Genomic DNA, 20,901 nt, shown 5'->3' with positions numbered 1-20,901 from the left:
AATTTTGCTTATAATCCTAAGCAATATATTATCAAATAATTAAATTATTGGTATAGAATTTTAAATGTGTAAAGTAAGATCATTGATTGAGATTGTCTCAAATTTTATTTTTTCTAGGCACTGTGGTTATAGCAAAGCTGATCAAGAAGGAGATGAAGAACTTTACTTTCATTGTAAGTGTTTGGCTTTTCTTTACTATTATATACCCCAATTAATACAGAAACCTGATTGTTAGCATTGGCATGAACAAATTACTAATGTATCATGCTTGAAATTATATAGCGAGCTCAAAACAGTGCTTTCAATCATATAAACAATATTTTAGATTAAACGTCATGTTATGTGCAATTTTAAAAAGAAAATATATATTTAGAAATGTAATCGCTTACAAGAAACTTTAATATAACTACAGGATACTCAGCTGCTTTTTGTCACAATTTTTCCTTTTGCCAACTTTGCCCAAATGTTATGCCATTCTAATTATAATCCATTAAATGTTGCATGCACCCATGCTCTAGCTAAGCAATTCATTTCAAGTTAAGGGGATAGGCCCTTTTTATACACCAAATAAGAGGTGCTACCGTAAATAACTGAGCTAAGGAATCGCTTTTCTACAGCTGTTATAAATTGTATATTTTTGATTTTTTTAATTAATTCAACCTTCTGATATTTTCCTATGAGTTGGAGTCACCAATGTGATTTTTAAAAATATATTTTAATAGTCACATTTGGTAGATAGCTAAGGGAAACCAAAGAAATTAGTTGCCAATCTATATTAATCTTATTTTTGTTGTAATATGGATGGCAAGTGAAAACATGAGAGAAATGTGATTAAATATTATTAATTTAAACAACCAAAGTTAAACCTGATGAATTCTTTTAGTCCATTAATTAATAAATTAGTGATGTACTTACCCATTCCATTATTTCCTTTTTTATCCTTAAAAATATTGTTAAACAGTTTTGCTTATTTTTACAGTAGCTATAATTTTTGCTAAATTTTCTCATGAGTGGATATAAATTTCCTATAAATGACATAAAATTTATAACATTTACTATGTTTTATTAGTTCTTTTGTCAATATTTAAGATATATTATCATGTAAATTTCCCAAAGTATATAAACATTATAGATAAAAATAAATAAACATAATTAATAAACATTTATATAAATAAATATTTATATAAACATTATAAACATTTATATAAAATATATAAACATTAATTAACAACATGTATTGTTTAAAGACACAAATCATGCACAGTATTACTTTTGTTCCTAAGTTTATTCATTGTATTTTTATTTATTGAAGAAATAGTTACCCTTGACCTTAGTTTCCAAAAAAGAAATGATTTCACATAATGCATGTCCACACTGATTATGAAACTCTAGAATTGCAACCACTGAAAGAAGAAGGCCATCTAGGATACTATAAATTAAAGCGTTATCACCAAAGGTGACTTTATAAAGCATAACCGTCAGGTTCTCTCACTTTCATAGAGAGAGTCCTAGAAATTGTGTATGATTTAATCACAAAGGTTTTTTAATACAGAGGTTATCCACTATGTCAGAGGCTAACAGTCTCATGAAATTTGAATCTAGCCCTGATTATAACTGAATACATGTGATTCTACTACCTCTCCCTGGGATTATTTGTTAAATTCCCTGTGTTGTCACTTGCTTTTGCTAATCTGGCTGGGAGTGGCTTGTGTCAAGCCTCAGGCATGAGAGTGCATTAGCAGTTTACAGCTAGAGGAGTTACAGAAAAAGTAGAAGTGACTTGCTTTTTCTTCCATAACCTGATAGAATATTTTTACATTTCCACAATCAGGAAGGAGCAGGTCAAAATTTGAATGCCTAAATTTTTAGCTCTAATTTTAAAAATGTATTTATAAAAATAACATAAGTATAAACCCTGGAATTTCTCATTCTACTCATATGTGAACAGTTTATTGGCAGAATCATTCAATATTACCTTAATAGGTACTTCATTTTTCTTTCCTTGATTGAAAATATTCGTGACACCCAAATTATGAAATATGTTTTAGTTTATTTGCTTTTTGTTTGTTAGTAAATGTACAAGGTGAGTTGAAACATGGCTATCTAAAACTTGTTCTATAGCTTTATGCTTAATTGTCATCCATAAATTTTAATATTTTGACACCATTTGATTTTTTTACACTTGACATCCAGTCTATAATTAAAGTAGACTTGCATGTTTTTCTTGCTAACATAGACAAGATAAGCTTTGCTTACACACATTTTTATCTTCAGTACAAATTATCAGTAGCAGTTTTAATCATTTAACATTCATGAGAAATGTAAGATATTAAAACAGAAAGTTAACACTGTTGAGATAAACAGAAGACCAGAATATTCAGATATTTTGTCAATATTGTCCTTATTTTGAAACCTACATTTTTAATGAATAATGCAACACTGAAATACACTTAACATATCCTCTCTAGTAAATCCTTGCTAGTTTTGAGTCTCTATCTTTATAAGGATCTCTTTTCTTGTTATTTGATGAAACCCAGGCATGTTATTGGATTTTATAAATGTATCAAAAGTAAAGTACAACACTATGGTGACCAGCTATTTACAAATTGTGTCCTTTTATCCTTTATATACAGACAATTTTCTTAGGTGCTAAGACACCCGATTGAATTTTTACAGAAACATGAAAGCAACCATTTAACTAGCTTTTAGAGCACTGAATTTAATAGAATGTCCAGTCATTTGTATCAGGTGCCCTCAACTCTCCATGGCCCCAAGAGCTACATTTAAAGATATAAACACAATGGAGGAGTTTAGTGAAGCAATTCCAATTTACATTTTGTTTCCTCCTACCATTTCTTTGAACAATGTCTTCCAATCCAAGCTGGGCAGTATTTCATGTTTTTATGCCAAAATTGTTCTGTCCTGTCAAAATGTTTTATGACAGCTTGAATAAAGAACCATCAGAGAACCGTTTGAGATGCAAAAGGTTACCTCCATTCTAAGAGCTCCCTTATCACAAAAAAAAAAAAAAAAAAAAAAAGGAAAGAAAGAGAATCAAAAGGGGGAAGATGGCTCATTCTCCATCTGCCTGCCAATCTAGGAGGTTAACCTATTGTTTTCTTCCCTTCTCTCTTCTTTCTTCCCCCCCTCTTCCCTGTACTCCTTCTTCTCTCTTTTCTCTTTCTATCCCTTCTCTCTTTTCTTCTTGTGTTTTTTTTCATGTTCAGCTTTAGTAACAAATGAGCATCTGTCAGTTTTATAAACTGCAACAGTAATTGTTTAAGACAATCAATTTTGGATAAACAATCAACTACAGCAGAATAAATCAAGATTTTTAAATCCCATTTTCCTTTATACATTCTGCTTCTTTTCGTTTGTTATGTGTTTATTTTTAAAATATAAATTAACTTTAATGTGATGACATAAGCACAGTTAGGCTGCAGTGTAATACATAAAGAAATATATTGTTTTCTGAATAGTAAGATTTAATGAAAAGATTGTTCGGTGGCTTTGTTAAAAACAATAAAGTTTTTTTGAGGATATAGTGTAATTCTTTTCATTGCATTAATATAACCAAATATATGCCTATCTTTGTCTTTAACCAAATGATTAGATTTGGAATACATTATTGTAATTGAATTTGATTTAAAGTTGACATATCATTATCTGTTACCTGCATGCTTCTGGGTGCATTTTAAGACGTTTTTAACTTTTAAGATAATTCTATGTTGTTTGAATTTTGACTACCTTTTCTGAGGAATATTGGCTACCTCCTTCCAGAGCCTTATTATGGAAAGTTTATATACACCATTCCTCTTTCAAATTTCTGTCATACATGGTTAGCATATCCCAGGAATATTGTAAATTTTCTAACTTTACTCTGCACTTTGTATATTTGGCCTCTATTGCCCTTGAAGATGAAGATGAAACTGTGTCTTCAGTAGATTCCTCTCTGACTCTGTGATAGCAGCCCCTCACATCTTGTATTAATTTTATGTATATGTCAACGGTGGTTGGTCTTTAAAAAAATAAATCAAAAGAATAAGTAAGATGTCTAAATGTTTTTAATATTGCTGTCAGTGTAGTAGGCTACCTGTAAATGAAATGTCTTCTTTTCCCAGTGTATTAATTTGATTGATTGACTGACTGATAGATTTACAAATGTGTTTCCAAGTCCATTACAAACCTCAATATGGCGTGAACTATGCCATGATAGCAGTGAATTTAATTAAACCTCCAGTCTGATAAGAGTCATGTCAGAGAATTTTGGTGATGTCTTTTGTTGATTTACTGGAAAAGCAATTCAGTTAGCAACCTATGAGCTGGATCCTATGTTACCTATAGAAGCTTGCAGATAATACCTATACGCCCACAGACTGAAGTAGTCTGTTAAAACTGCTGTGAATCAGGTGATGTGGAAGCAAGTTCACTGTTCCAAGGAGCACTCTGCATAATGAAATTCCTGGGCTGACTGCACAATAAGTGCTTTGCTTCATCACAGTCATGCTTTCTTACATCATTACAGTTAAATTTCCAGGCACCAAAACCTACATTGACCCTGAAACCTATGAAGACCCAAATAGAGCTGTCCATCAATTCGCCAAGGAGCTAGATGCCTCCTGTATTAAAATTGAGCGTGTGATTGGTGCAGGTAAGGCCGTTGTAGCTTCCTTGTTCAGCTGTTCCTTTTAGCCAGGATCGAAAGTCATACATCATAATGACAGGCAAATAATTATACCTCAAGTATAGAACTTTTACATTTACCTGAACTGTTGGAAGCAATGAGGCTGTACTTGTTTATGAAATCTTAAGGAAAAAGAGAAAAAAGTGCATGGCCAGAGAATCTGTGTATCTTTTGAATTCTGTCATTTTAAGATGTTATATGTTTTCTCATAACACTTTTAACCTGTTATTAAAATAATGACTTGGAATTTAAAAAACATAAGGCTGTTCTTGAATTTTGTTGAAATAAATATTTCCTCTTACTTGATTCAACACTACTTATAAAGCTTTCCGCTTCACCGTATTTTCTTGTAGTTTTAGGTATAAGTAACCAGTGTGCTACTTAGTTTCATATAGAAAATTAGTATGTGTGAATTACTTAAAAGGAATGTTATTTTCTCTTTGTATGTTGTAGTTTGTAATATCTACACATTTTGGATCCAAGACCCTTAAATCTAGCAGACTTTAGAAATATTTGTTTCTCAAACTGAAAAAGCAATAACAATGTCTAGTATTTGCTAATTCACTCTTCTATTTTAATAGGCAAAGCAGGCTATATACTGCATTTCAAATCTAAGTGCTATTTCTAAAAGTTTTTGTTAATTTAAAATAATAGCTTGGGTAACAGTTTATGAAAGCTTAAACATGCACTTAAAGAATTTAATGCCTTTTTCTTTAAGGGAAAAGTATTTCTGAAATTAAAATAAACCTGCCTGTTCTGTACTTCAGGAGAATTTGGAGAAGTCTGTAGTGGTCGTTTGAAACTTCCAGGGAAAAGAGATGTCGCTGTAGCCATAAAAACGCTGAAAGTTGGTTATACAGAAAAACAAAGAAGAGACTTTTTATGTGAAGCAAGCATCATGGGACAGTTTGACCACCCAAATGTTGTCCATTTGGAAGGGGTTGTTACACGAGGTAGCTATTTATTATGTCACTCATATATTGTGTCTTACATAATAGTAACTCCAAGTTATGAACATTTTTATATGCTGAATAAAAGGTTTTATTTGTATAGAACTAATGAAAACAATTATTTTGTGTTGCCACTTCAGAAAAAAATTCAATTACAGAGAATGCTGGATTAGAGTTAAACAATAAATCTGATCTATATATAGAAGGATGATAAGTATTTTCATTTACTTACATAAAGTGAAACATTAGTCTTAGATTTTATATAAAGCATCATTTTCTCACTTTTGTTCACAAAGCAGGTATCAGAAGAACACATTAATATTGTTTAATTTTATGAATCAGGTATATATTCCAAACAGACATTCAATGGCTTTTTTTTTTTTAAGATTTTTATTTATTTATTCACATGGAACTGGGGTACAGGCCAAAGATGTGGAGGGTGAGAGGATTCACCAGAGACAGAGAGGGGAGCAGAACAGGCAGATCAAAGAAGTACATGGCTGAGAGGAACAGCGGGCGGGTCAGGAGAGGTCTGCCTCGCCATGTGGATCTCCTCCGGGGCAGGCGGGAATCGAACTCATGCGGCAGTGGCTTTAGCTTCTTAGTGCTGCGCTTTAACCTGCTTCGCCACCAGGGAGGGCCTCAATGGCTTTTTGAACTTAGCAGAAACATTAAAAAACCTCTCAAGTCACTCAATCTGTCTTTCAAAAGAGTACCATGTATTTTACCTAGGATGAAAAAGGTCTTTGAAGTTTAGATTATGGTGTCTGAAACAACTCCTTTTTCACATATATGTGTACATATATGTGCACACACATACATATATATGTATATATATTTTTTTAATTTTAGGAAAACCAGTCATGATTGTAATAGAATTCATGGAAAATGGCGCTCTAGATGCATTTCTCAGGGTAAGTAACAAAATTATTGTACCATTCATTTTAAATTTACTATACATGCTAGCAATATAAATACCTGAAAAATGTTTCATTGTAAATATAGACATTATAACATTGACAGTTCAGAAAATTGTCTTTTAAAATCAAATATACATCATAGTTCTGCATTTCACCTAGCAAGTCCAACAACTTAACCAATCTCTTTAAGGCACCATATTTGTAATTCAGTTGAAGAAATCTGTGGGGGTAAAAATTGCTTAGATGAACAGAGATTTAGTATCACTAATTAGTATATATATTTTAGAGGATATTTATTTCCAGGAAGCTTCCTACCAATAGCAAACCAAGGAAATGAATAAACTGAAAACAGAAATAGTCAGTATAATATTTTTTTACTTCGTTCTGCATCATTTGTACTCAAAACTTTTCTTCTTTCAACTTTTTTATGTTCTAGAGACAATATCTTAATATAAGTTTCTCCATCCCTTTGTATATTTTAGATAACATAAAATTTTTTCACATGTAGGGAATACATTAGCTTACAGGGATAATATTTATGGATTTTGTTACTTAAAACTAACATGAACTTTCAGAATTGCATTATCTAAACCTATTATTAACATTAATAACTACCAGTATAAATTAATAAATTATTTCTGTGCTTCTGGAGCGTCCTGACAGCCCAATTTCTAAAGATTGTGTGGAGGCCTCCTCACACCATAAAGCAATTCTTAAACACTAGTCATGTGTCCAAGAATTCAACTCAGTGCTGACAAAGTCTACGACACAGCGTCATTTTACAGTTTAAGGGCTCAGTCTCCCAAATCACCCCCCCCCACTTCAAATGCCTCATACATGTGTCTGACAAGCCCTGCTTCTTGTCAACTGGTTGCAGATCAGGTGTCACCACAATCGCCACAATACACTCAGATTTCAGATACCCATCTGCTCTCTGACCAGCTGACTATGTCAAAAGTTTGTGTCACACTCTCCACACGTTCAATTGATTAGCACTAATGATTCACAGAATTTAGTAAACCCATTTACTCACTGAGTCACTGGTGTATTACAAAAGATACTTATCAACAGCCAGAAGAAACCAGTGTAAGGAAAAGAAAGGGCAAGGTACATGCTTTCTCTAGGTGTACCATTCACCCACAAATCACCATGTGTTTACCAATTCAATAACTTTGGGGAAGCCCCCTCCTTTTGAGCTTTCATGGAAACCATAAAATGTTTTCCATTACATTTCATGATTGATTCAGTCTTTAGAGATTAGCAATTGTGCTCAGCTTCCAGTCCCTTGCCTTCAGGTTTTCCTAAAAAATTAACTTCACTAAGAGAATAAGACACATCTTTAACACCATACATAAGAAATTAGAAAGGCTTAAGAGGACCTGTGTGCCAGGAACCATGGATGAAAACCATATATATATATAATATATAAATATAAGAATATTTCTCATATATATATATATATATATATATATGTGAGAAATCACACACATGCATGTGTGTGTGTGTGTGTATCCATTCTATAAATCACAATAGAGCAATTACCAAATTCTCTTTTGTATTACTTGATTTCCAGTTGACTCAACACTGGTATTTTTACTGGTGTCTATTATATAAAAAATGAATATATTCTTCATATACAGTTTGAAATAGCTTATGTGCAGATAATTTTCCTCCTTTTTTTCCTTTTCAAAATACAGTGATATATATATATATAATTATATATATATATATACATATATTTTAATAAAACTTTTATTTCTGTCTTCCTACAGAAACATGATGGGCAATTTACAGTCATTCAGCTAGTAGGAATGTTGAGAGGAATTGCTGCTGGAATGAGATATTTAGCTGATATGGGATACGTTCACAGGGACCTTGCAGCTCGCAATATTCTTGTCAACAGCAATCTTGTTTGTAAAGTGTCAGATTTCGGCCTATCCCGGGTTATAGAGGATGATCCAGAAGCTGTCTATACAACTACTGTAAGAAAAAGTCTGTTGTTAGATCTCTTTAACAGTCCTGAGATTTTCCTGCTGGGAAAGTGGGATTTAATAATGTAAAACTTAAACAGAAGAAAGGAGGCAAATAGATCTAAGCTTTTCTGTTGTTGTTTTCTTTTACCTTTTGTGTGTTTATGATCTGTATATACTCTAAAAGGAAAAGTAATGCTAAGAGTGATTAATTTGTTTATCTAACACAGGGTAGTCATGTAAATAATATGCAGTTATATATATCAACATCTAGTTAATAACACTCATAATGATAACAGAAAAATATAATCACATTTTAAATAAAGATTTTTAAAGAAGATTAGTTATGCTAATTCTTATAGCTTTTGTGTGACTGTAAAATATTTGAGGATTTACTGATATGTTCCATATTTATTTAATGTTAATAGTGATTTGGGTTGTTTTATCAGTGTCTTTTGACTAGACTCTTTCCTGAAGATCTCTTTTGTCTCATTAAGTTGAGTTACCTTAAAGATGAAGCTATATAATGATATTTTAAATAATACATTAGAAACTTTCAGGACCCATAGAGAGAGTCAAGGTAGACCACCTGCTGCTGCTTTGCCAACCAAGCCTGCAAATGTTTAATGCCCTTTTTTGACACTAATATAAGTGACTTACAAGTTATAATACATGCTTAAAAGGTCAATTTCTTTTCATAACAGGGTGGAAAAATTCCAGTAAGGTGGACAGCACCGGAAGCCATCCAGTACCGGAAATTCACATCAGCCAGTGACGTGTGGAGCTATGGGATAGTCATGTGGGAAGTTATGTCTTATGGAGAAAGGCCTTATTGGGACATGTCAAATCAAGATGTAGGTGTTACATTATATAAACAAAAAGGATTTAATGCATTAGTATCCATTAATATTAGAACATGTAGGTAATGATTTAGGAAGAAGAATCTATTATAGAATTATAAAAGCATGGTTGTTTAGTTTTTCACAATTATTACCACAGAGTATCACATAAATTACCAGAAACTAGTAATCCAGCTAATTTCATTTTGAAGAACTGTCCTTTTTTTAATGAACAGTCTTAGTATTTAATAGAAGCCGACAGCAGATATTTCCTCCTAACTAAACCAAATGATGCTGCACTTACAGAGCTCCCTTGAAAGTCACATGAGTAAAATAACATTGACTAAAAGGAGAGGAAGGAAGGTTGTGTTTTATCTTTACAGCTTATCTTTCTTTTTCATTAAATGTTCTGAGAAAATATGTTTAATATTAATATTATCAATTTATGTGTTTAATTAAATGTACTTTCATCAGATAATCTGTATTTTATGCTCAATGTTGGTGTTTCATATTGCTATTTTAGAATCACAGATCACATGTAGTCACAAAGTGAGTACCCGTGAGAATTCCCATAAATCAAAAAAAGCACTTATTATATGTACCCTGTTGCAAAAGGACATGCTAAGATATGAAACATGCTGTTGTCCTTTGAGAAAAGAAACTGGGGACAATTCTGGGGATATACATCTCACACCAAGAGACCATTTATAGAATGGTGTGGGGTAAGTTCAAATGAATGTTTGCTTCTGTTAGGTTGATGTTTGTGAAATTGGCACACAGAAACATTCAAACACTAGCAGTTTCATATAGTTTGAGTAATTTGAAATTGGAAGTGAATTTTCAATAACCTAGATGTGAAATCAAATCCAGATAACCTGGATTTGAACTAGACATCTGCAGAAGACCTTGATTCATACCTGTTGACTGGGGAGTCAAGAACACAATCTTGGTGTGGCATTTGGGACCAACCAAAGTCACTTTCCTCTAACAGAGGTGCACACAACACCTTGATAATGATTTTAAGTAAGGACTAGATTGCAGCAAGAAGATGAAAAGACTTTTTGAAGGAGTTTGGGAGTAAAATAGTGCAACTTTTTTACATGTAAAACAATAGAAGACGTGCTCAAGGGAGACTGTATTGCTATTTAACCCAAGGATGTGGCTAACAAATTGTTTATGACTAGTCAGTCTTTAAGGTACTGAAATGAGGTTATTTTTCAAAAAGAGATCATGAAAACATTATATTAAAATAGTATTTTTGTTTTTAATTTTAGAATTTTCTATAGCAAGTTCCTATGGTTTGTAAAACTTGTCAATTATTGGTTCTAGACAAATAAATTTAGATTATTATGTTTGTAAGGTTATTTTCAGTACATTACAAATTTCAGCATTAACTGAAAAGTTCATGTCCTAGACAGTCAACTCTTTGAAATCAGTTAAATCTTTTGAAAGTTTCAATTGAATGCTAACATGAAACTTTGGTTGTTGTTTTGGTTTTTAAAAATAAAAATCTAAATGATGAGTCCATTTGGCAGAGCCAAAGTTGTTAAAATTTGACAGGTCTCAGTGTCAGATATTTCATAGGCTGTCAAAATATGGGCAAACAAATCCTTGGGGCAGAGAAAGAGAAATATTTACATTCCCTAGACACTTGGTAGAGTTTCATTTCTTTTGACACCTTCCTTCTTACTAGATTCAAACATAAAGGGAATGACAGGAATATAGGATGACTTAAATGCAAAGTTTACTTAACTTCTAAAAACAATAAATGGTTAAAAAGAAAAACATAAATATTTAAAATTTTAGAGTCCCCAAAGCATTGTTGCATTATTTTTCTTAAAAAGTATCATAAGTACATAATTATTATATTAAGATTTTTTTTAAAAAATCAAATTAAAACATTAAGTTTATAGTGGAGTTTAATTCTAATATAGAATATGTTTTTAAATTTGATGATCAATTATTAAATTTGTACACAATTTTTTATAATAATATGAAATTATCTAAACAGTTCCATTCAGTTCTTATGGTAAAGCTGATTTTTTAAATTCTTTTTTGATGGTAATATTCATTATTTTATCCTTATTGTATTAAAGTACTAGTTGAGCAATTATATTTTTAATTTTCAATATTCAAAGTGGTAAAATACTGGGTAATATAAAATTATTCCACTCTGTCAAAAAAAAATAACTTGTGGCTTCTGGTAGTTAATGAAGAGATTAAGATCTCTATGGAGCCCAAAATACATACAGAAATCCTATGTATATGTGTGGATTTTGTTAAGTTTCCTTTTATTGACTTTTGAGACTATTTTTTTAATTAGCCTTAATGTTGCATTAACTGAATCAGTTCACTTTATATTGTTCAAATTTAGTTGCCAGGGAAGTTTTCAGAGATTTTAGAAAACTATCAAGTCAAATACTATGAATTTTAAAAGTCCTTTCACAAAAACAACATGAAAGCACGAGGTGAATTGGAGGGTTTTTTGTTGTTGTTGTTCTTTTTTGTTTGTTTGTTTTCTAATGGAATTAACATTGGTTTCCAGCACTGTAACTGATTAAGGAGTAGGTTTAAACCTCTGTGGTTATCATCACAATACACCTTTCACCAAGCACCCAATGTCCTGAGTCCCCAAATAGCCATGCAGAATGCTCATCTGTGATCAATCAGAAGAAATAGAAAAGGGGCATGTGAAGTCAGTGAAGGAGATAGTTGCCAGGTGGCTTCAGCTGAACCCTTAGACAGGACAGTGAGCAATAACAATTTGAGGAAAAATAGTATGTGTGTATTGACCCAAAGAGGTTGTCACTTGACACAGTGAATGCACTTCATGTCTTCATTTGTCTAGCATATGTGTAACTGTATAGTTTTCACTACCCTGGAAGCAGAGAGTTCACTAGATAACTAGTTAGGATCTTTTTATTTGCTAATAATTGGGACTGAAATTTCCAACTTTCATTTTGTCTTAAAAGTCTATAGATATTTAGCCCTTTCCATTAATGATCTTTCAGAAAAACTTCCTGATATAAATTCAGTCAAACTTAATAGATATTACATAAATTGAAAATGCAATTGGCATTCACATTAACTATCTAATAAAATGTCAAAATGAAATGTTAATTCTCAAAGGTTGAATTTTTTTCATTATATAAATTATATATTATTTCTATGTGTAATACTGAAAGTTATTTTTCTTACTTAAACCAGTATAATGTTAATGCTATTAGTAGGTATAAGGATGATAAAAAGATTAAGTTTTCATAAAGATGTGAGACATAAAGATAGTCCCTTAAAGTGGTCCATTAAAAGGCATTTAGAAGCTTTAAAAATGTAATTTTTATAAGTAAATTTTTTTCTGTTAAATTGTAAGCTTTCAATTTATCCTTTTAAAAGTCACCACTGATTTATGACTTTGTCTTTTTTTTTATGTTAAGATAGAAACAAAGTTGTGATGTTTTTAACTTGGCCATAATTTGATAAATGGAATCCAAAATATTTAATTGCATAAAATGTGGGTCATGTTATTGTGAGGTCAATGAAATGAAAATGGATAGGAGCAGAGAATAGAAGCCACTCAATTTGTATTCCATTTTGAGTTATTATAGGCCCATTACTATGGAGTCTTTCAGTGTTCCTTTTTCCTTAATTACTATGATCTCTCTGTAATAATATTGAAACACTTCGCAGCAAGCAACTTGTACTTTTATTTCTAAGTATTTCTTTACACTTTATACCAAGATGTGATGTCTGTTATATCCTAGCAGTTCTTGAAAATGCTTTACACTGGTCACTTCCTATTCCTTTGGGTACAAATTACAATTAAAACTGCTTATGAATATTTTTCTTTTTGTTTTTGGTTAGAATACGAAGGCTAGAACTGGAATCGCAAATCCAAGGGGTTTCTGATAATTTCACAAAGACGAGATGTTTTAATTAATTTCATGAATGACCGCATTATGCTTTAAGAAGTGTAGATTCAGCCGTCTCACCTGTGTAGCTATTTGTTTCCAAGAATATGCAAGTATTTGCTGAAAGTACCTTTTATTTGCCCAAATGGAAATATAGTGAAACAAACTAAATGAAAACTACAGAATCCTTAAGTTCAGTATGTGCCTGATTCTTTCCTATCAGTCTGTTTATCCTCAAAGGGTATACTTTGGATCATGCCAATTTGTGCTAAATAGCAATGAAAGTTGGTATTCACAATGCCCCTGGAGGTAAGGGCACAATTATTACTGTGCACTGTAGAGTTCCAATTCCATTCCCAATTCTTATTGCAAATGTTACAGTTGCTGCTGCTCCTTTAAAAATGTGTAAACCACTATTTTGGGGGGATCTAGAAGTTTCATATTATGTTGAAATAAAATGTTACTTCTGGGCTTTATTTATGCTTACAGAACTGGGGTACAGTCCAGAGGTGTGGTGGGTGAGAGGGTCACCAGAGGCAGAGTGGGGAGCTGAACAGGCAGATCCACTGAAATACTCTGCTGAGGGGAGCAGCAGGCAGGGCAGGAGAGGTCTGCCATGCCATGTGTGTCATCTCCCTGGCTGGGGATGGAACTCGTGCTGCAGTGGCTTTGGAGAGCTTCATAATGTGGTGCTTTAACCAGCTGCACCACCAGGGAGGGGCCTATTCAGTATTTTTTAAACCAGCTTTTTGTCTCCCTATATGTGACCTTATTTTCTTCAAAAAGGCAAGGTTACCTCTTTTTTTTTTTTCAGCCATTTTTTCTTAGATTTCTACTACTAATGTACTAGTCAGTTTCAAAGGATTTGTTCATAAAACCTTAATGTTTTATAAGATCTTGTTTGTCTTGGTCTTCTTTTATTTTCCTTGTACTGCTCAGCTGTATAACATATTCCAGTTTCGTTTTCCATATAACTCAACTGTGAATCAGTAACTTATACTTTCTGCTTGTCATGTACAAATGTTTGTGGATGCCTGTTTTTCAAAAACGTTCGAAGTTTCATGTAGTTTCCTAGACTTAAATATAAATAGACACTGATGTGCTGGTAAGGTTTAACAGCCAGCGCTCTGAGTGAGAAAGCCCTCATATGTAGCCTTCCCCATTTCCAAGTGTGACCTCCCTCTGCTCTATCCCTCCCTGCCTTTCAGTCTGCCAGTATGTGATCACGAACTTATAGCTGGGAAGTGATCAAACCACCTTCATGAGCCAGTACAATCAGATGCCACACACCACTGTATCGTTCAGCATTGTATAACTCATCGTGTGTAAGCTTCATATTTAAAATAACAGTGTGCCTGGTGATATTTTCTTCCATGGTAGATCGACATATTTGATAATTTGTTTAAAATTGTCATTTGAACACTACAAAAATTAAAACTTTTTAAAGTTATTTCTGGGTAATAAAGGGTTTCTTTTACATTTGGAGATTTTTTTATTATTATTATTCATAGCCTAATATGTATAAACAGAAATAAAACGGTTCTAGAACATAATTCCTTTTTGAGAACCTCGGGGATGACATTAAAAATTTTCCATTATTGCAACTTGTGAATTCATTGTTGCTAGCTATTGCTGAATTAACTAGGAAAAGTCACAATCTCCTTTCTTTTATGCACCCCTTGATCACATGCTTAATGTACAAGGATGTTTTGGAAAAAAAAAAGTCTTTTGAAAATCAGTGTGTTTCACATTATCTTCATAAATTATTTTGCCTACTGGACAATTCGTTTTGCTATAATTGAAACTCGGTCAGTAATATCTTTAATGTTGTTTTGGCCATTAGGTTATTAAAGCAATAGAAGAAGGTTACCGTTTACCAGCCCCCATGGACTGCCCAGCTGGTCTTCACCAGCTGATGCTGGATTGTTGGCAGAAGGAACGCGCTGAAAGGCCAAAGTTTGAACAAATAGTTGGAATTCTAGACAAAATGATTCGTAACCCAAATAGTCTGAAAACACCCCTGGGAACCTGTAGTAGGTAAGACATATCTAAGAGAAGGGGAGAAAGGAAGCTGGGAGCAGGGCAAATGTCTCTGTGACTCATGTATTTCTATTCCCACCTCAAGAGTGAATTGAAATACGTGTTAAATTGCAAGTCCATATTAAATGTATTTTGCTTACAAAAGTTTTTGTTTTCTTTTTTATTTTCAGATTATTTGCATTAGCTAAATTAGTATTTTAAGAGGGTTTTATGTATTAGAGTGCTTTTCTCCCAATGCCTACTTTCTTAGAAAACTTTATGACTGAATTTGTATTTAGGTGATAGTCATTTCACATTTCCAAACCATGATAATTATGTTATTTTTTGATTACTAATGCCCTACATTTTTGTCCTACATTGTTGTTTTGCATTAACTTAGTAAAATGGTTCTGTGAAGGTAAAGTTTACAGAAATGATAGACACCTACACATGAAAAATAATCCAAGCCTCTATTTTTTTGCATTTGGATTATTTCATTGCAATGTATATAGTAGTCACTGCCTAACTGTGGTGCTCTGGTCTGAACTGATTGTCAGTTAGGCCCTTGTGTAGATTCATCAACTCTCATACTCTCAGAAAGTGGCCATTAGTACAATGCGTTCATAATCTTCCCTGAAGCTTGCTCCCATACTGAACAAGCTAGCCCATATCCAAATGTATTTCCAGTTCCTTTTGGAGAAGCAAATTAATAGATGTATACTGCTTGATGTACTCTTTAAGGAACAGAGAAAATGAAATATGGTTGTCAAATCTAAATGCAATCTAAATTTTGGAGTTTGTCAGTTATCAAGCAACCTTTATGTGTTAGATGTTTATTATCATATTTGTTATTATGCATATACATAAACGTATACATAAAATATGTCATGGTATTCTTTTTTTTTTTTTGGTATGGGCCAACTCCTTCTTTCTTTGATAGTTCAAACTACTTTTCTGTTTCATTCTCATATAGGCCAATAAGCCCTCTTTTGGATCAAAATACTCCTGACTTCACTACCTTTTGCTCAGTTGGAGAATGGCTACAAGCTATTAAGATGGAAAGATATAAAGATAACTTCACAGCAGCTGGCTATAACTCTCTTGAATCAGTGGCCAGGATGACTATTGAGTAAGCTTAAACTTATAAAATTATATTTAACCATCTTTGAGGTACAATCCAGACCTTATATATTAAGTTTGTGTGAAAGACAAGGGAGAAAAGTATCCTTTAATAAGTGCCTACTATGTGCCAGGCTCATCGCAGCCCCATGAACAGAAAGTATCTTTGTTAAACCTCATTGCAATGACTTTATTAAGTCAGCAGTATCACATACAATAAGCACTATCAGCGAGTATGTGATGTTAGGAACTCTAATATCCCTGAAACTCTTTCTTGGCTAGACCATAACTCTTATGGGCAGTGCAGTTCCTCTCTGTCAGTTTTTGAAGAACTGTTAACAAGGTTCTATTAGTTGGGTCCTCTCTAGGTACTGTTGTGATAAGTGTTCACATTTTTCAGATGAAAGAATGCCAGCAGTCAGATATCTTGGCATATCAGAAAATGACATGTACATGAATTTATGCGTGTGTTGAATTATAAATGCTACCTTGTTTGGATTTCTACTACTTACTGCATGGGCAGAATGAACATACCTGTACCTATATCTCCAAAGCAAACTATACCCCTAAAAGTCATGAATTAGAAAAATGCTATGAAGTATTATACAAAAATTCTGTACCAGCGCCCTTTTTTACTTGCTTGCAAATTCCTGAGCTCAGTCTTTCTGGCTATTAGAAAAGCGTATTTCACATACACATAAAGAGCATATTTCATATTTAAGCTCTTCAACAGAAAGTATTACATGCCTTAAGAATTCTTTTTTTTTTCTAAAATATAGTCAGATGATGGAATTTAGCTGGAGTAAGTATATGACCAATAGCGCAGCTAAGACTGCCATGTGATAATAAAACTCAGTATAAAATATTGTATGATTGTTGGTGATTCTTAATCTATAGGAACCCAGCAAATGTTGCCTGCTATGTTTTAGTAATAATTTTTTAAACTTTTTTTCGGTCAAGAACACATTTCAAATAAAATTCCCTAACATTGCCTTAAGTTAGTAATAACTAAGATTTTAGTCATATCATATAAAACTTCAAAACAGTTGAAAAAGAAATTTTCATGGTGACTAGAGTGTCTCAACAGTTTGATGTTTACAAAGAATGTTAGTGTAGGTTTTCAGTGTGACCCACTGCAGAAATATGATCATAATACTCAAGAACACTGAGATAATATCTTACTTTCCTAAATTAAGTAGATTATTTAATTAAAGAGTTGATAACAATGTATTATCCAATAAATTCTCCATAAGGTAACTAATAAAACCTGTGTCTGTCTTTTTCAGGGATGTGATGAGTTTAGGGATCACACTAGTTGGCCACCAAAAGAAAATTATGAGCAGCATTCAGACTATGAGAGCACAAATGCTACATTTGCATGGAACTGGCATCCAAGTGTGATAGGCATTTCTCCCCTATGAGGGAGATGACAGACTGCAAGAGAACAGTACTGGCCTTCAGTATGTGCATAGAATGCTGCTAGAAGACAGCTGATGCCCTGAGTCCTTCCTCCAGTGAAGAGAAGATTTAAGAAGCACCTATAGACTTGAACTCCTAAGTGCCACCAGAATATATAAAAAGGGAATTTAGGATCCACCACTGGTGGCTAGGAAAACAGCAGTGACAATAAAACAAAGTACTACCTGAAAAACATCCAAACACCTTGAGCTCTCTAACCTCCTTTTTATCTTATAGACTTTTTAAAGTGTACATAAAGAATTTAAGAAAGAATATATTTGTCAAATAAAATCATGATCTTATTGTTAAAATCAATGAAATATTTTCCTTAAATATGTGATTTCAGACTATTCCTTTTTAAAATCATTTGTGTTTATTCTTCATAAGGACTTTGTTTTAGAAAGTTGTTTATAGCTTTGGAACTTTTTAGTGTTGATCTATGACACATTACTACACTGGGTACCTTTGAAAGAATATCAAATTAAAAAAGAAACATAGTATGATTGAAGATATATCTCTGTCAGATCATTGGTATCCTTTTTGTGCCATTTTATTTTGTTTAATCAGTGCTGTTTTGATATTGTTTGCTAATTGGCAGGTAGTCAAGCAAATGCAAGTTGCCAAGAGCTCTGATATTTTTTAAAAAGAAATTTTTTTGTAAAGATCAGACAACACACTATCTTTTCAATGAAAAAAAAGCAATAATGATCCATAAATACTATAAGGCACTTTTAACAGATTGTTTATAGAGTGATTTTACTAGACAGAATTTAATAAAAAAAAACTCAAATTGTAGGTTTATGCTATAAAAAAAAATGAGGCACTTCAGAAGTCTCTGAAAGCAAAAACTATCCAGTGTTATCTAAAATTTAATCTGAGCACATCAAGAATTTTTCAGTATCGTGATATTAGAAAATTTAGGGGAAATAGTTGACATATTTTATATCCTATTATGTTTAATGCAGTCCAATCACAAAAGGAAAGAATTAAGTTTTATATTAGAAGCATGATAAAAGGGGCAGTTCACAATTTTCACCTTTCAGAAACAAATTTGCTGCACAAAACATCACCATCGTGATTTTAAAAAATATTTTACATGTGAATGCTATGTAAGAAATTTGTTAAAGGAAAAACTTCTTACCATATAAGGAAGCAGTGAAAGAACTGGCTTTTTTTTTTTAGCTTTATTTATTAATCCATATTATTTGATTACTGTATTAGAATTTCATAAGCAATAATTAAATGTGTCTTTATAGATATTTCAGGAATGTATACATATTGTGAGTAATGCTTTCAAAAGTTATGAAAATCATGAACTACCCCAGAATTGAACTGTTGTACTTCCAAAGAGAATTGGGCTGTCTATAATGATTTTAATAGAGAACGATCCCAGGGATCAGTCCTCATTGGTCTTGTTTGATAATGTGGGCATCCACAAACAAGCAAACAAATAACAAACAAAATCTGTAAATGTTCCTTTGTAAAACTTGTAAATTTTATTTATACTGTCTTGTTTTGTACACACATTTCTCTGTAGTGGGCTCTGAATACATTGAAAATGCACTATATTTTTCTATTTTACTTACAGAGCATCACAGAAAAACAGGTATTTTCAGTGCTACATAATGTGTTTTCCCACATTTAGGACCAAAGATGGCTATAGAAAAACTCAAATGGATTGCTTCCCAAGCCCCTCCCCACCTTTTTTTTTTTTTTCGTTTAAATCACTGTACAGTGTTACTTGATGTTTTAATTTATTTTTTGATTGACTAGAAAAATCATTTTAATTTCACTAAAATGCTTTTTGTCCCTGAGGAAAAATAATCTGTAAAGTAATTTTAATTAGCATAATACAGTCACCTAGACACTTCCATTTGTAATCTTTGTAATAGACTGTAAATATATTTTTGGAACTATAACACAATGTGCTTGAGGGTTATTTTTCAGTGTCTGCAGTGTATACAAGTGTTTATACTAAGTACAGCACTTTACAATTCTAATCAGTAGCATTGGCCTTTGTGAGAATGAGTGAAAGAGTTTGAGTGAGTGTTCTTAATTCCGTTTGGATTCTAGACTCACTAATAATGAAGTTCTTTTCTTGTTCATAGCTTAAGGTGCTTATTTTTTCTATTAAAATTAAATTAACAAAAAAGCCATTCTAGAAATAGAAGACATAGTATGGTACATGCAAACGGTGTCTTTCCTGCTTTTTTCTAGCACTAGATTTATAGTTGAGTAGTCTTTCTTGAGTAGAAGGGCAGAATAAAAGTTTTTTTTGATTTTTTTTCAAAAATAACTTTTTTCTTCAGCAATATACCTCATCTGCCTTAAATTTTTTACAGCTCTTTACAGGGAAAGGGGAGAAGGGATGGGAAAGACACACAGCACAATAGGAAGTGTATGATTATATCACTCTCTCGTTTGTAGGTTTCTTTTCCCGATTAACATTATGATTTTGAAATACATGTATGTGAACAGATATTCAGAGAAAAAGAATTAACATTGTAATGCTGATTGTAATATTCTCTTCCAGAAAGAGATGACATGGTATAATGATAAGAATGTACAACTTGCACCTTGAAATCTTTTTTTGATAAATTAGTGCTCAGGGGAGGAAAGGTAGAGAAAGCAAACGTCAAAAACAGAATTCAAAAATTATAAAAATGCAAATGAAAATGGCCTCCTTGCTTTAATAGAGCCACCTTTTTTAGAACGCTGTCTTCACACTTGACTTGTGTTTTGCATTCAGTACTGAAATAAAAGTAACTTTATTACATCTGAATCTAACATTTTCTCAGCAATTGACTTGGGCCTTGTTTACTAGAACTGGTGGTTTATGCTTGTCAGAGCACTCTTAGTTAAATCATATTGTATACTTATGTAATCTACATTAGCTAGTACTATTTAGGACTATATTTTAATTGCTCCTCTTATCTGTGTTTTTAAGACAATTAAAATGGTGTGACTCACCTCTTTTTTATTTAGGTAATGCTGATATTCTCCCTTTTGTTTCCTGAGTAGCCTGGAACTATGC

At 32.4% G+C, this 20,901-nt stretch overlaps 1 protein-coding gene across 2 annotated transcripts in view; it reads left to right on the top strand.

Annotated features, from left to right (window-relative positions):
* Positions 1–18,121, top strand: part of EPHA7 (EPH receptor A7) — a 160,736-nt gene extending 142,615 nt beyond the window's left edge. Inside the window, exons 9-17 of one of the 2 annotated variants that reach the window (XM_004673705.2) lie at positions 118–173; positions 4,538–4,651; positions 5,452–5,637; positions 6,487–6,548; positions 8,327–8,536; positions 9,229–9,378; positions 15,115–15,308; positions 16,264–16,419; positions 17,696–18,121. In XM_004673705.2, coding sequence (XP_004673762.1) covers positions 118–173; positions 4,538–4,651; positions 5,452–5,637; positions 6,487–6,548; positions 8,327–8,536; positions 9,229–9,378; positions 15,115–15,308; positions 16,264–16,419; positions 17,696–17,810 — 1,243 coding nt within the window. In that variant the 3' untranslated portion in view covers positions 17,811–18,121. Of the gene's footprint in view, positions 1–117; positions 174–4,525; positions 4,652–5,451; positions 5,638–6,486; positions 6,549–8,326; positions 8,537–9,228; positions 9,379–15,114; positions 15,309–16,263; positions 16,420–17,695 lie in introns of both variants that reach the window. The other variant, XM_004673704.2, reaches the window with a different exon arrangement.
* The last annotated feature ends 2,780 nt before the right edge of the window (positions 18,122–20,901 follow it).

Source organism: Condylura cristata, unplaced genomic scaffold, assembly GCF_000260355.1.
Source record: "Condylura cristata isolate star-nosed mole 26May11 unplaced genomic scaffold, ConCri1.0 scaffold00001, whole genome shotgun sequence".
In the NCBI taxonomy this organism is placed as follows: domain Eukaryota; kingdom Metazoa; phylum Chordata; class Mammalia; order Eulipotyphla; family Talpidae; genus Condylura; species Condylura cristata.
This window is presented reverse-complemented; position numbering and strand designations above follow the sequence as displayed.